Source organism: Haliotis rufescens, unplaced genomic scaffold, assembly GCF_023055435.1.
Source record: "Haliotis rufescens isolate VD_foot unplaced genomic scaffold, xgHalRufe1.0.p SCAF_12, whole genome shotgun sequence".
In the NCBI taxonomy this organism is placed as follows: domain Eukaryota; kingdom Metazoa; phylum Mollusca; class Gastropoda; order Lepetellida; family Haliotidae; genus Haliotis; species Haliotis rufescens.
Window position 1 is genome coordinate 28,609,012 of NW_025963802.1, and position 18,032 is coordinate 28,627,043.

The 18,032-nt window shown below is 40.5% G+C and overlaps 1 protein-coding gene across 1 annotated transcript; it reads right to left on the reverse strand.

The window, feature by feature from the left end:
• Positions 1–10,115: 10,115 nt before the first annotated feature.
• Positions 10,116–11,018, reverse strand: LOC125378278 (mucin-2-like). Its single transcript, XM_048393736.1, has one exon. It carries the CDS (start codon positions 11,016–11,018, stop codon positions 10,116–10,118), a length of 903 nt encoding a protein of 300 aa, XP_048249693.1.
• Between the last annotated feature and the right edge of the window lie 7,014 nt (positions 11,019–18,032).

An 18,032-nucleotide genomic window follows, 5' to 3' on the forward strand; every position in this document is an offset into this window, starting at 1 on the left:
TGAAAGATCAATTGTATTGCGGCCAAGGACGTGATACACCTCACAGTCAACAGCAGAGCGAGTGTTTCTAGCAACACAGACCGCCTCCGTGGTCTAGTGGTAGAGCGTCCGCCCGGAGAGCGGAAGGTCCAGGGTTCGATCCCGGGCCGCGTCATACAAAAAGACGTTAAAAGATTGTACTTGTTGTTACCCTGTCTGGCGCTCGGCATTAAGGGGCTAAAACAAGGACTGGTCGGCACGGAGTCAGTATACTGTGTCTGAGTGGGGTATTCATGTTAAACTGCGGCATGTATCTCAGTGAGCTAGCACTATAAATCGGCATCAGTCCGGACTAGTACAAGAAGCCACACACACACATACACGTGCATGCACGTCGCTATATAAGTGCATAATCTTGGACGCGACGTTAAACCCAATTTCACCTCACCTCACCTCTAGCAACACAGCTTGAAATTGCGTTTTTAAACATATGCAGATGAAATGTATTCAGTAAATGCATATCACGTTCGGATTACTGAAATTATGTGTGTGCTACGAATGTAGAACAAAACTTTAGGTACGTATATACAAATTCTGGATACAACTTTGTAAAGTGTGTAAGCAAAATTATCCTGAAGGTATAATTTACTTGAGTTCTGAATACAGTACCACGAGTTTCCAACAACACAGACGTATAATTCTTTAATGCCATCTACACATTAACTCACTGTACGTCATGACCTATGGACACACAGTAAGCCATGCGTTTTGACAAAGTACATTAGCTGTCTCAAAAACCAATCAGTACATACATACACCAGCGTGCCAAAATAATGTGATTCATGCAGCGACCATTTTGTGAACTTGGAATGTGGCAAGACACCTTTGTATCACAGACCTGGAATACATAGTTTTTGCTTCCGCTATTCGCCATAGGATGGAGTATGAACGTTAGGAAACTACTTATTTACTTACATAATCCTCTTCGTTCCTACTGGGACATATGGCTACTAGTTAGGAAACTAGTGACCACATTATAAGCACTGGGCTACAGTACATTTCTCCTACATGTGCGATTCTTGGGTAAGTGAGATGAAACGTATGTCAGTTGAAATGCAAGAAGGTCTAGTTGAGCTAGACTTCAGTGACTCTGCTAACATTAGGTAACGTCTATTATCACATGTCTCAAGTATAGTATACAGTTTGTATATACCTCATAAGCTTTTACCCGTCTTCATACAGCGACTATAATTACCAACATATACATCATGCCCATTCATGTCAATGGATTCACTTAGCCACATATACCTGTACGCATAACACTGCATCGAATGTAGGGATGGGTCTTATCACCTCTCTGCATTAGTACTCGGGCTTGCAGGTTGATCCCTGGCATGTCTGTACATAGATATATGTACATTATCGCCGATAAAGATACAGACTTCAGATCTTGAGAAGCAGACACAGTTCAGACAAGAACTCTACTTTATCAGCTGATTAATATATAGCATGTGATATTCAACATTAAAGCCCCGAGTAATAGATAGTGTGTGATATCCGACATTAAACCACTGAGTAATAGATAGCATGTAACATTCAACATTAAACAACTGAGTAATAAATAACATGTCATATTCAACATTAAACCACTAAGTAACAGAAAGCATGTGATATTCAACATTAAACCACTGAGCAAAAGATACCATGTGATATCCGACATTAAACCACCGAGTAATAGATACCATGTGATATTCGACATTAAACCACTAAGTAACAGATAGTGTGTGATATTCAACATTATACCACTGAGTAATAGATAGCAAGTGATATTCAACATTAAACCACTGAGCAATAGATACTATGTGATATCCGACATTAAACCACCGAGTGATAGATACCATGTGATATCCGACATTAAACCACTGAATAACAGAAAGCATGTGATATTCAACATTAAACCACAGAGTAACAGATAGTCTGTGATATTCAACATTAAACCACGGAGTAATAGATAGCAAGTGATATTCAACATTAAACCACTGAGTAACAGATACCATGTGATATCCGACATTAAACCACTGAGTAATAGATAGCATATAATATTAAACATTAAACCACTTTGTAATAGATACCATGTGATATCCGACATTAAACCACCGAGTAATAGATAGCATGTGATATCCGACATTAAACCACCGAGTAACGGATAGAGTGTGATATTCAACATTATTCCACTGAGTAATAGATAGCAAGTGATATTCAACATTAAACCACTGAGTAACAGATAGCTATCATATTCAACATTAAATCACTGAGTAATAATAGATAGCATATAATATTCAACATTAAACCACTGAGTAATAGATACCATGTGATATCCGACATTAAACCACCGAGTAATAGATACCATGTGATATCCGACATTAAACCACCGAGTAACAGATAGTGTGTGATATTCAACATTATACCACTAAATAGTAGATAGCATGTGATATTCGGCATTCATCCACCGAGTAATAGATGGCATGTGACATTCGATATTAAACCACTGAGTAACAGAAAGCATGTGATATTCAACATTAAACCGCTGAGTAACAGAAAGCATGTTATATTCAACATTAAATCACTGAGTAATAGATACCATGTGATATCCGACATTAAACCACCGAGTAACAGATAGTGTGTGATAGTCACCTTTACACCACTGAATAGTAGATAGCATGTGATATCCGGCATTCAACCACCGAGTAACAGAAAGCATGTGATATTCAACATTAAACCACTGAGTGATAGATATCATGTGATATCCGACATTAAACCACTGTGTAACAGATAGTGTGTGATATTCAACATTATACCACTGAGTAATAGATAGCAAGTGATATTCATCATTAAACCACTGAGTAATAGATACCATGTGATATCCGACATTAAACCACCGAGTAACAGATAGTGTGTGATATTCAACATTATACCACTGAATAATAGATAGCATGTGATATCCGGCATTCAACCACTGAGTAACAGATAGCATGGGATATTCAACATTATACCACTGAATAATAGATAGCATGTGATATCCGGCATTCAACCACTGAGTAACAGATAGCATGGGATATTCAACATTAAACCACTGAGTAATAGGATACAGGTGCAGTTATTGATCTGGAGTCATGTCTGGTTTTGTTTATGTTTGTAGCCTACCTACGGACACACATTACAGGATACACACATCAGTGTGGAATCAAAGAGTGACCTGACAAAATTGATATTTACACGAGTGGCAAACCCACAAGTTAAAATGTTCACTTTTTCACATCACGAGATGAAATAAGCAACAAAAATCAAATGTATTCTCACTGTTTGCACCTGTCTTAGTCTGAAGCATAGTGTAAATCAGGCCGACTGAAAGTGGTTTCAACATAAAGTGTTATTTCACTCGAGTAAAATAACCCTTATAGATATTAAATGTCTATTATATACTTCAGTGTGACAGACAGTTGAGAAAAGTACTATTTTCATTGCAGTGGACGTAACGCTTGATATTTCACTGCAGTGAACATAACACTTTGACGGAACTATTGTCATACAAGAGTTACCTCCCCGTACATTGTCTCCCTTAATCGTAATTTCTTGCCCGTACACAAACAGTTGCCTTCCTTCTCACGTTAGTTCCACATTGACAAGGCAAAGGAAAAAATTGATGTTCATTTATGGAGTTAATATCGCTCCTTGGCGTCTGTTATTCTCTTGAAAATGTCTCGTTATAAACTCAGTCTGTAAATTTTTCATCATTTAACTCGTCAATCGAGACTGTTCGTTTCGCAAAGGGTCATTTTTGTTACTTGAGCAGCGTGTATTCCTTCGCTGCGAACAGCTTTCAAGAATATTTTTTGTTGAAGTTAATTTTGTACATGATCATATTCAAATGTATGACAAAATGTTTTAGTGACCTCAAATGTTTTTTTATTACTTAGCTGATATTTTTGACGATTTTGCAAACTCGGAAGTACTTATTAAGTCGCATTTACAAGGTTGGTGAGACATTCCTGCGTGTTAGATAGAGAGAACAAACTAATTAATTTTCCAGTAGACGACTAGACAATAAGTATAATAAATACGATATTCCATGTGTCGAGTTAAAATACCATGTTTCTCTCATCGAGTGACGGGAAAAAGGAGATATTTTCACGAGTGGCGTAGTTAACATCCATGTTGGAATTAGTCTTTTAGCAAACAATGCTTGTCATAAGAGGCGACTAAGAGGATCGACTCACTGACTTGGTTGATGCATGTCATCGTATCCCAATTGTGTCGATCGATGTTCATGATGTCAATCACTGGATTGTCTGGTCCAGACTTGATTATTCACAGACCGCCGTCTAGCTCGAGGATTGCTGAGTGCGGCGTTAAACAACAAACCATCACTCGTACTCTACGTCGTCGGACTACCCTTGGTCAGATATCATGTCACGTTCTTCCTTTTTTTTGATTCCCTTCTTTCCGCCTTAATCACTGTATTGAGACAGAGTTCATCATACGAAGATAATTGCTGATTTCACGAGAATTAGACTTGAAGTGGTTTGTAAAATATTTTTATATTTTCCTTGTACTGAAAACCACGTATAAATCGCCATATTCATTTTCGGTGTTACTACAATGTCTATGCCCTGGAAGTTACACTTCACAGGCAATCTGTTAGACATTGGATATTTTCAATAGAGTGGTGTCTGTTCTGTCGGAAAATGTACAATATGTATGCTTGATTGCGACCCTGTAACATGATATGGTCTTTTTTATACTTAATGAACGCTCATGAATGTTGTTTAAGGCAAGAATAAGCACAATGTCAGCTATTTCACGGCGTCCGTACCGAGGTGAGTCAGCGTTAGACAAACCAGTGGTTGATATGGGCAGCGCCCCATCCGTCGTTATACAAAGACACTCAGCCAGCCAAGTCACAGAACATGACCTACCGATCCGCTTTAGCCTTCTCGTACGGACCCGTGAAGATTCGGGGAGGGGATAGGTCTTCAGCAACTCATACTTGCCGTAAGAGGCGACAAAAGGGATCGGGTGGTCAGACTCGCTGACTTAGTTGATGCTTGTCATCGATCACAATTGCGTGGATCGATGCTCATGATATTAATCCGCCGTCATGTAGTTGGAATATTGCTTAGTGCGGCGTTAAACAACAAACCAACCAACCAACCTTCTCGTACGAAAAGTGTAGGATACTGGGGACCACTTCTTCCCTGGACTCCTCACGTTGCATACAATCAAGACTGGCGAGACTAAACAAGAATTTTAGCAAACTCATGCTTTATCGCAACAAGGGACATCAAGATTGACCTCTCTACCTTGTGGAATCCCATGTGGAATCAAAACCCGGGTACCTAATGTGACGATCGAAAACTTAACCGCGAGGCTATTCCACCTCCCCGAATAAACGACGGCATAAGTGAGTGAGTTGGGTTAAGCTGTGAACTGTATTCCAATTATATTGTGGCGTGTCAGGTTAATGTGGGAGGAGAGCCCGAAGTGATGCAGATCTCAGACGTTTACAACTTTGGTGAAACCCATTAGCGCGGGTTTTGTGCTGACAAACCTACAGAGATAATCAGGGCGAACCGGGATTCGAACTCACAATCATAGATTGAATAGATGCAGATATTGTTAAAATTGAAAGCCACAACGTTGTGAGTGCATTTGTTATTGTTTAACCATAATTATACTTCCCTGTGAAAGTTACCTCCCTAATGGAAATATGTATACTCTTGACACGCCAATTATTCACACTGTACAAAAGTGTTAATATCTAGCTTCACGGAAACTTTGTCAAAGTTTCCCGCATAGCGATATTCTGCAGGCCTGTCTCCGTCCCCCCGACAGACAGACCCGCTTCACGGAAATGAGTCAACGTTTCACCGCAGCGAAATGCTGTATGTATATGGGGAAACAGGTCAGATAGAGCTAGACTGGTATCCTGCCCTTCGCCTCCAGCGCTCTAAGGCAGGTAAACCGGTCTAGGACAGAACGTGGCTCCCTGTTTTAATGATTGTTGCCGAATAACATAAACATGTTTAGCGTACCAATTTACAGTTAGGAATGTCTTAAACATATTTCATAATTATTCATATGTTTCACATGTATGCATATCCTTATACACATGTGAGACAAAGACAATGTTTCTTTTAATAGTTTGGTTACATCTTTCCAACGATTACCCATTCCCATGGCCCCGGCCCCATGTAATTTTTTCAACCCATAACAAGAATAAGGGACGGTGCCCGGCGCCGTGCAATAAGAAGCATTTCTGTATAAAATTATAAAATAATTAAACAAATTGTAGGACACAATTGAAATGAACGCACATTGTATTATTTTGTGAAGCAGTTTGCTCGTGACTTGAATCTTTTACCTGCTATATTAAATGATAACAAAATCATATAATATGCAAATTATGTTTAAAAATACATCTTTATTATTCCTGGGAATAAAAGAGTCAGTACTTTACTGTGGCTCACGCTCTAAACCCTTTATTAGAAACAAGATTAAAACAGTATTCATAAACAGACCAACATGGAAAAAGTGTTATGTAATGTTGATTTATTGAAACAAACTAGTTTTCCAATTCGTACGTTCCTTTTCCAATGTACAGTGACACATGGATAGCCCGAACAGTGTTGTTCCCTCTGAGCGGGGTCGGGTTACATCAGAAATAGGCCGCTTAGGGAACATAACAAAAACTCTTCCGTTATAGAGGCTAGGCCGTCCAAGGATCAATGCGCTGCTTATTTAATAGCAATACAATCGTGGAAGCCCAAGGACACAGTTCTCCTGACCTGAATACATAACACGTTAATTCTTGTTCAAAGTTTAAATTTATACTGACTGGATAAATGATCCAACTTCGTGTAAGGGAAGCCATGTTTTTATTGCTTTACAATGTGGGCTCGTAAATAGCGCCAAACTGACCGACCGAACTTGCCTCCGTTCATGTAAAATAATGATTTAAAGTTCACTGAACCCAAAACAGATATCTATTGATCTCACCTGGAGAACATAATCCAGAAAGCCGTGGACGTGTCTTATATTCACTGGTTAATGATTCATCGATCTTATCAAAGCGTTGACGCACTTGCTAAGAAAACAAACATTATAAACAGTCAGGTGTTAAATTACTCATACACAATGAGGAAAGTAATGACATCATGCCTATAAGTAAAATTTTGCACGCAATTTTCGCTACAATTAAAACTCAATATTTTCTGCACATTATGATATTTTGGAGTCGGACCGAACAACCCGGGAAAGTATGGAGATGGCAAGTCGATTGTATGATTCCGATTGCCATGATCATGTGTTAATGAATCACAATCAAATAGTGATAATAACAGGTTTTCGCGAAAAGGTGAGCGTATCCTTCCCCAACGGTGACAACCGTTGCAAACACATGCAAGGGCAAGTCAATTGATCACTTGCCGAAACGGGAATATGTCTATGGTACAAGTCGAACTGGTACATCTAAATATGAAACAGATGAGGCGGTCTCACTGGTCTCCTTTATTTCTAGTTCTCGTGGGTAAATCAGTGGAAGGGAATTGGCTATTTGAAGGAAAGTATTCCAGTGATATAACGGCGTTTGTGAGAACAAACCGCAATTCGACGTCAATGGTAGACACGTCCAGCACACTGGTTAAACTGACGAACATGATTCGACAGACGGAGGATTACTATCGGTGCCTGTCTGCATGGCGAAATTCGCTGTGCAAGGAGGATTACTATCCAGTCTACATGGCGAAATTCGCTGTGGAAGGAGGATAACTACTGGTGCTTGTCTACATAGCGAAATTCGCTGTGGAAGGAGGATCACTATCGGGACTAGTCCGCATGGCGAAATTCGCTGTGGAAGGAGGATCACTATCGGTGCCAGTCCGCCTGGCGAAATTCGCTGTGGAAGGAGGATCACTATCGGTGCTTGTCAGCATGGCGAAATTCGGTGTGTGAGGAGGATCACTATCGGTGCTTGTCAGCATGGCGAAATTCGCTGTGGAAGGAGGATCACTATCGGTGCTATTCAGCATGGCGAAATTCACCGCGTTATGAGGATTACTCTCGGTGCTAGTCAGCATGGCGAAATTCACTGTGCAAGGATGATGATTATCCAGTCTACATGGAGAAATTCGCTGTGGAAAGAGGATCACTATCTGTGCTAGTCTGCATGGCAAAATTCGCTGCGTAAGGAGGATCACTATTGGTGCTTGTCAGCATGGCGAAATTCGGTGTGTGAGGAGGATTTAATATCGGTGCCGGTCCACATGGCGAAACTAGCTGTGTAAGGAGGATCACTATCGGTGGCTGTCTGCATGGCGAAATTCGCTGTGGAAGGAGGCTCACTATGGGTACCTGTCTGCATGGCGAAATTTGCTGTGCAAGGAGGATTACTATCCAGTCTACATGGCGAAATTCGCTGTGGAAAGAGGATCACTATCGGTGCTAGTACGCATGCCGAAATTTGCTGTGCAAGAAGGATTACTCTCGGTGCCAGTCTGCAGGGTGAAATACGCTGTATGAGGAGGATTACTATCGGTGCTTGTCAGCATGGCGAAATTCGCTGTGCAAGGAGGATCACTATCGGTGCTTGTCAGCATGGCGAAATTCGGTGTGAGAGGAGGATTACTATCGGTGCCGGTCTGCATGGCGAAATTCGCTGTGTGAGGAGGATTACTATCAGTGCTTGTCTGCATGGCGAAATTCGCTGTGTAAGGACAATCACTATCGGTGCTAGTCAGCATGGCTAAATTCACTGTGCAAGGATGATGATTATCCAGTCTACATGGAGAAATTCGCTGCATAAGGAGGATCACTATCGGTGCTTGTCAGCATGGCGAAATTCGGTGTGTGAGGAGGATTACTCTCGGTGCCAGTCTGCAGGGTGAAATACGCTGTATGAGGAGGATTACTATCGGTGCTTGTCAGCATGGCGAAATTCGCTGTGCAAGGAGGATCACTATCGGTGCTTGTCAGCATGGCGAAATTCGGTGTGTGAGGAGGATTACTATCGGTGCCGGTCTGCATGGCGAAATTCGCTGTGTGAGGAGGATTACTATCAGTGCTTGTCTGCATGGCGAAATTCGCTGTGTAAGGACAATCACTATCGGTGCTAGTCAGCATGGCTAAATTCACTGTGCAAGGATGATGATTATCCAGTCTACATGGAGAAATTCGCTGCATAAGGAGGATCACTATCGGTGCTTGTCAGCATGGCGAAATTCGGTGTGTGAGGAGGATTACTATCGGTGCCAGTCTGCATGGCGAAATTCGCTGTGTGAGGACAATCACTATCGGTACTAGTCAGCATAGGGAAATTCGCTGCGTAAGGAGGATCACTATCGGGGCTAGTACTCATGGCGAAATTCGCTCTGGAAGGAGGATTACTATCGGTGCCGGTCTGCTGGCGAAATTCGCTGTGTGAGGAGGATCACTATCGGGACTAGTTCGCATTGTGAAATTTGCTGTATGATTAGGATTACTATCGGTGCTTGTCAGCATGGCGAAATTCGCTGTGCAAGGAGGATCACTATCGGTGCCGGTCTGCTGGCGAAATTCGCTGTGTAAGGAGGATCACTATCAGTGCTAGTCTGCATGGCGAAATTCGTTGTGCAAGGAGGATTACTATCGGTGCCGGTCTGCTGGCGAAATTCGCTGTGTGAGGAGGATCACTATTGGTACGAGTAAGCATGGCGAAATACGCTGTGTGAGGAGGATTACTATCGGTGCTTGTCAGCATGGCGAAATTCTCTGTGTAAGGAGGATCACTATCGGTGCTTGTCAGCATGGCGAAATTCGCTGTGGAAGGAGTATCAGTATCGGTGCTTGTCAGCATGGCGAAATTCGCTGTGTAAGGAGGATTATTATCGGTGCTTGTCAGCATGGCAAAATTCCCTGCGTAAGGAGGATCACTATCGGGGCTAGTCCAAATGGCAAAATTCACTGTGCAAAAAGGATAACTATCGGTGCCGGTCTGCTGGCGAAATTCGCTGTGTGAGGAGGATCACTATCGGGACTAGTCCGCATGGCGAAATTCGCTGTGGAAGGAGGATGACTGTCGGTGCTAGTCCACATGGCAAAATTCACTGTGCAAAAAGGATAACTATCGGTGCCGGTCTGCTGGCGAAATTCGCTGTGTGAGGAGGATCACTATCGGGACTAGTCCGCATGGCGAAATTCGCTGTGTAAGGAGGATCACTGTCTGTGCTAGTCCGCATGGCAAAATTCCCTGCGTAAGGAGGATCACTATCGGTGCTTGTCAGCATAGCGAAATTCGCTGTGCAAGGAGTATCAGTATCGGTGCTTGTCAGCATGGCGAAATTCGGTGTGTGAGGAGGATCACTATCGGTACTAGTCCGTATGGCGAAATTCGGTGTGTGAGGAGGATCACTATCGGTGCTTGTCAGCATGGCGAAATTCGCTGTGTAAGGAGGATCACTATCGGTGCTTGTCAGCATGGCGAAATTCGCTGTGTAAGGAGGATCACTATCTGTGCTAGTCCGCATGGCGAAATTCGCTGCGTAAGGAGGATCACTATCGGTGCTTGTCAGCATGGCGAAATTCGCTGTGCAAGGAGGATCACGATCGGTGCTTGTCAGCATGGCGAAATTCGGTGTGTGAGGAGGATTACTATTGGTGCTTGTCAGCATTGCATAATTCGGTGCGTAAGGAGGATCACTATCAGTACGAGTCAGCATGGCGAAATTCGCTGTGGAAGGAGGATCACTATCGGTGCCGGTCTGCATGGCGAAATTCGCTGTGCAAGGAGGATTCCTATCTGTGCTAGTCCGCATGGCGAAATTTGCTGCGTAAGGAGGGTCACTATCGGTGCTTGTCAGCATTGCGAAATCAGCTGTGCAAGGAGGATCACTATCGGTGCTTGTCAGCATGGCGAAGTTCGGTGTGTGAGGAGGATTACTATCGGTGCTTGTCAGCATGGCGAAGTTCGTTGTGGAAGGAGGATTACTATCGGTGCTTGTCAGCATGGCGAAATTCGGGGGTGGCACTGCTTCGTCGACAAGGGCATGTCACTGCGACATTACTACACTATGTTGTAAACAGTCAATATTTCATGTCAATATATACAGCCCCTGTAGAAACTAGGGCAGCAGCACTGTAGCTCATCTGGGCATGTAGGCACCAGTTTTAAATGTAACAAAGTCAGCCACTTAACAAAGGTTGTTGGCGTCACTTGAATTTAAATAGTTTCGGCTTAAACACCAACCCTTTCAGAAGAGGAGTTGGAAAAAATATAAATCGGAGTCGAACCTCTTGAATAAACCATGTGTCATCATAAGGGGGAACACGCATGTTCAGCCTCATTGGTCCAGTGGTGTCCGAGTCGATGATGCTCCTGGACGCCCCAGTCGCCGCCGAGGACAGAGAAGCAGGTCATGCATGACACAGCTGACATGACACTCTGGCAGGTGAGCTGAAAAGTTAAAAATGTACATTTGAAAAAGTTATGACCTGTTTGTTGAAGATGCAATTACATTTTTAAAAAAATGCATCCATCTTCTCAAGTATCGTCGAATCGGGTTGTCATATAGGTTATGGGGCTTGTTTATGATGCTTGAGGAAATTGCAAAAAAAAAGGTATTAGAAATGTTTTAAAGGTACAGTTACCAATGTTGGACATACTTAACAATTCAATGATAGGAAGATACGCTTATCGTCGAGATTAATTGATAAGACGATGTGTGTTTATGTTGAGGGACGCTGGGAAATTGAATCAACCAAATGTTATAACGTTATTCGTTTTCCGATATTTCGCGTTTGAATCGCTGAATGACCAATCACGGACTATTAAAATGAATTTGTACATGTAATTCGTTAAACGAAGTAAGTGGTGTAGTGTATCATTCGGCAGTGATATTTGATGGACGACTGCTGAAATAGATGGTTATGCTTTATTCAGGAATGTGAAAAACTAAATAGCTCGTGATTCGTTTTAAGAATGGAAGTAAACGTTCTAAGCTCTTGTGCTGTACATTGAAGGTAAGTTTAAGGGACTATGCTTCACAGCTTGTCGTTTATTAGTCTGTGTGAAACTGGGAGAAAAACATCACACAATTTGACTTAACAGGCAAACAAAGTGATGCTTGAGCGTATTTGACAAAGTAAATAAGCTGTGACTGCCAATTACCCGAACCAGGTCTCCTTTTACGAGGAATTATCATGTGTATCTGTAACATGGTGTGAGTTGACTGCCCTTGCTGCATAGTTTGCGGAAAGCCCCGGGCGGAAATGAGAAATAAATATTTTGTCATTATAGCTGACTTCTTATCATTTCCTTGTTTAAATACTAGTATATACGCTTCAGGAAATGTGTTTATTTGATGAAAAGACGTCAATAGGTTTATTAATGACTTTGACATAGTGCGGATGGCGGTAACAGGACATGAGGACAACTCGGAAATATTCATGAAATGTAACTCATCCTCCTTCATGGCTTCTTTGTACATCGGTGTTGGATCGTGAAATAACCGTGTTTGTTTCCGCAAACCACTTCATGAGTGTCAGGGTTCAGACAGACTGTTGTTGAATCGTTACCGATATTTCATTATGTTAGGAAGAGGTGTTGTCAACTATGTGGATGAAGGTTGTATACGCCACACACTGTATCATCCATACCACACGTATACATCCATGTAGCAAGTATATTATCGATAACACATGTGTATCATCCATATTAGATGTATATCACCCATGTCACACGTAAACCATCCATGTAGCAAGTATATTATCGATAACACATGTGTATCATCCATATTAGATGTATATCACCCATGTCACACGTATACATCCATGTAGCAAGTATATTATCGATAACACATGTGTATAATCCATATTAGATGTATATCACCAATGTCACACGTATACCATCCATGTAGCAAGTATATTATCGATAACACATGTGTATCATCCATATTAGATGCATATCACCCATGTCACACGTATACATCCATGTAGCAAGTATATTATCGATAACACATGTGTATCATCCATATTAGATGTATATCATCCATGTCACACGTATACCATCCATCCATCAAGTATATTATCGATAACTCATGTGTTTCATCCATATTAGCTCTATATCCAATAGCCAATATTAGAGGTATATCATGCTTGTCACAGGCGCATCATCCACGTCACAAGTAAATCATACATGTCACAAATACATGATCCATGTCACAAGTATATAATCCATGTCACAAGTATATCATCCATGTCACAATTATATCATCAATGTCACAAGCATAACATCCATGTCACAAGTCTATCATCCATGTCACAAGTATATCATACATGTCACAGGTATATCATCCATGTCACAATTAATCATCAATGTCACAAGTAAATCATACATGTCACAAATACATAATCCATTTCATTAGTATATCATTCGTGTTACACTGTATATGATCCATGACACACATTGTATCGTCAATGTGACACAGTAATTATCCACAAGTATATCATCTATGTCACAGGCATATCATCCATGTCACAAGTAGATCATCCATGCCACAAGTATATCATCCATGTCACAAGTATATCATCCATGTCACACAGTATATCATCCACGTCACAAGTATATCATCTATGCCACAGGCATATCATCCATGTCACAAGTATATCATCCATGTCACAAATATATAATACATTTCACAAGTATATCATACATGCCACAAGTATATCATGCATATCACAAGCATATCATCCATGTCACAAATACATAATCCATTTCAAAAGTATATCATCCGTGTTTCACTGTATATCATCCATGTCACAAGTATATCATCCATGCCACAAGTATATCATCCATGTCACAAGTATATAATCCATGTCACACAGTATATCATCCATGTCACAAGTATATTATCTATGTCACAGGCATATCATCCATGTCACAAGAATATCATCAATGTCACAAATATATAATACATTTCACAAGTAAATCATGCATATCACAAGCATATCATCCATGTCACAAATACATAATACATTTCAAAAGTATATCATCCGTGTTACACTGTTTATAATCCATGCCACAAGTTTATCATCCATGACACAAGTACATCATCCACGGCACACATATGATCAAATAGTATATCATTCATAACACACATATCACCCATGTCACACATGATATCACCCACGTCACACAGTATATCATCCATATCACTCAGTATGTACCCATATGAAACAGTTTATCATCCATGAAACGCAGTACCTAATGTATAAGTTCAAATTTAATGTCGCATCGACATTGTTTCAGCTTTATAGCGACGAGAAGAAGTTTATATATATACAATTGAGTCATGAGTACAAAGTTATATTCAAAAATAAATTTGTCAAACATATTTTATCATAACAATATTGAAGTCCTTGAATTTCAGAAATTTGGAGAACGTGAATACATGAGTACAGTACACAGTATATCTTTCATGTCACAGAGTATATCACCCATGTCACACAGTGTATCATCAATGTCACACAGTATATCATCCATTCTCACAGAGTATATCTTCCATGTCACAGAGTATATCATCCATGTCACAGTGTATCATCCATATCACACAGTATATCGTCCATGTCACAGAGTATATCATCCATGTCACACAGTATATCATCCATGTCACAGAATATATCATCCATGTCACACAGTATATCTTCAATGTCACACAGTACATGTTTATCATCAATGTACCACAAGATATTATCCATGTCACACGGTGTAACATCAATGTCACACATTATATCATTCATGTCATTCAGTTTCTTACCCATGTTACACAGTATATCTTCCATGTCACACAGTATATCATCCATGTCACAGAGTATATCATCCATGTCACACAGTATATCTTCCATGTCACACAGTATATCTTCCATGTCACACAGTATATCATCCATGTCACAGAGTATATCATCCATGTCACACAGTATATCTTCCATGTCACACAGTATATCTTCCATGTCACACAGTATATCATCCATGTCACACAGTATACCATCCATGTCACACAGTATATCTTCCATGTCACACAGTATATCATCCATAACACACAGTATATCATCCATGTCCCACAGTATATCATCCATGTCACACAGTATATCATCCATGTCACACAGTATATCTTCCATGTCACACAGTATATCTTCCATGTCATACAGTATATCATCTATGTCACAGAGTGTATCATCCATGTCACACAGTATATCTTCCATGTCACACAGTATATCATCCATGTCACACAGTATATCAGCCATGTCACACAGTATATCTTCCATGTCACACAGTACATGTATATCATCAATGTAACACAGCATATCATCCATGTCACACAGTATATTATAGATTTCACAAGTATATCATCCATGTCACCTTAGTGATCACTGCTCAGTATCCATTTTAGCCACCCGACCACCATTAAACAAACAACAGCAGGGACCACTGGTGACAAGTCAAACTACTCGTGACATTCCAGGCCCATTAGGTCCCCCTGTCACTGAATGTAAGCGGCTGGGGCAAGACAATAGAAACCCAGAAACTTGTTCCGGTCATGCAGGAACTTTCACACACATACGTCTACCTAGTGGAACTGTCAAGTGTCTATATTAAAAATGGGGCTTGGTTATTTTGTTGTATTATATTTGTTGTTGATGTTTGTTTTCAAATTTGTTTTGTTTTTAATGTGGGTGGGATGGGAGGGGGAGAGAAAGAATACATGAATTTTAAGCATGGAACAAACACTTGCATTGTATTTGTTCCGGTCGAAAAAAATGCTCTATGTGTGAAAATTCCTATTTGCCATTTCCGTTAACATTTCCAAAAACAAATTCATTAAAGAAAAATGTTTTTTTTTATATGTATAACTCTGTTACAATGGGAAAAATTCTCTATTCTTATTTTGTGTTAAGTCTGCAGGATACTTCTTCCCGACAGCCGTAGTATTCACTGGCGACTGCCTTTCTGTTTACTTTGCATGACATAAACAGTCGTTTCTTGGGATTCTCGTGCAGCAGTACTTCTGATTTCGGTCGAGTTTTAGGTTCTGTCATTAGAACATGTTTCACTTTTGCCTTTATCATTAATCGGGATTTGTTTCATGCTTTCATGTTTCATCATATTCTTTTGTTTTTCTTGTAGATTATATATATTTGTATTGTATGTCTGCCCTGTTTCCCTGTTTTGAATGTTGCACATTAACAATATACAGGAACATCGCTCATCAACACACCCAAACATTTGTTCCTGTCACCCGAAAATTTTCACTACAGGAACATAATCACTGCAGTTTAATCCTGATATTTTTTCCGGGTCGGAACTAAAACATGCTCATAAAACAAGCGGAATGGTGACTGTGCTATTGTAGTGAGTGAGTGAGTATGGTTTTACGCCGCTTTTAGCAATATTCCAGCAATATCACGGCGGGGGACACCAGAAATGGGCTTCACACATTGTATCCATGTCGGGAATCGAACCCGGGTCTTCGGCGTGAGGAGCGAACGCTTAAACCACTAGGCTACCCGACCGCCCCCTGTGCTATTGTAATAGTGCAGCAGGTTCATTTAGAACAAAGATTAAGGAATTGAAATTGACATATGAAATTAAAATAAACTTGATGATGTATACATAACCACATACTACTTCACTATAACTTGACTTCTTGTAATAAGAACTGAGAGAGAATTAAGATATGTGATGATTGTGTAATCAGTGATCCGCATCGATCCTTTATCGTGAGTTGAACGATATCAAACAGTGAGAAACTGCGATAAGCTAGTGTATATCAATACACAAAAATAAGCAGCCTTCCTCTTTCGTCTGACCACAAAACAACGGCAACAGTGCAGAACGGGTATATTGGCAATCATGTTTACTACATATATCAACTCGATAATCTTGGCGTGCCACGGCAGCTAAAGGACCGATCAACCTTCACGTATCCCTGGCAGTGTTGAGGTTTTTTTCAAATTATACTTAATCTGTTATTTCCAGATAGATACCGCATACATAGTGTGGGATGGTTAGGATGTGAAGCAACAGTCTACAAATAACGAATTAATTTTCTCCCTGGGTATAACCTAACAACCTTAATGACGTCATTGGGAGTAAGCATGCACTATTCTCTAACTAACAGGCTTAACACACACATGTACATTGTACATCACACACCTAGTGTGTATCACGACAGTGTAATTGTGACGTAACTGAAACACGATTCTGAAACACACTCAAGACACTCTTTTACTGAATATTTTCTACTTAAGTCTGAAAATGTTATAAATAATGTACCCTTTTCTTGCAGGCAAGTGTGCAAAAAATTGAGTTCGTTATATTCTTTTATTTATAAGAATATTTGAGCATCTGTTTATTTTGACAAAATAATTGAGTTCCTAAACAATAAAAAGCGAATGCTGATCTCGAACCAACAAACCAACCAACCAACCAATTAACGACTTCGAAAACAATCAATTGAGCGCGTTTGTACGTACGTGCGTGTGTGTTTTATAGTCATGATTTATTCCGGATGTATGGCGCGAGCCCAGTGAGATACCATGCTGCAGTTTAACAGGGTACCTCCTCAATCAGACTCATTATACTAACTCCAGCCGCCCAGTCCTTGTTGTATCTCCTTAATGTCGAGCACCAAGCTATATATTATCTTTTAATGACGCGTCAAGGGTATCAAACCATCTACTTTCCGCTATCGGAAGAGACGCTCGCAATCGACAGAAATAGTCTTGAAGTTAATTTAAGGTACCGACGTTTACTACAATATCTGAAAAACTATTGGACCTACTCCAGTCAAAGTTGAATAAAAAATCTGTCTATTTAGCTATCACTATATTTCATCAACAACCAGACCTGTTCGTCACGGGTGGAACGAGCATTCATTGTAACAGCCATCTGCATAATGCTACCCCTGCGTCACAGGGCCATATGACACAGTTGAACCAATCAACTCAACTCGAAAGGTTGCACG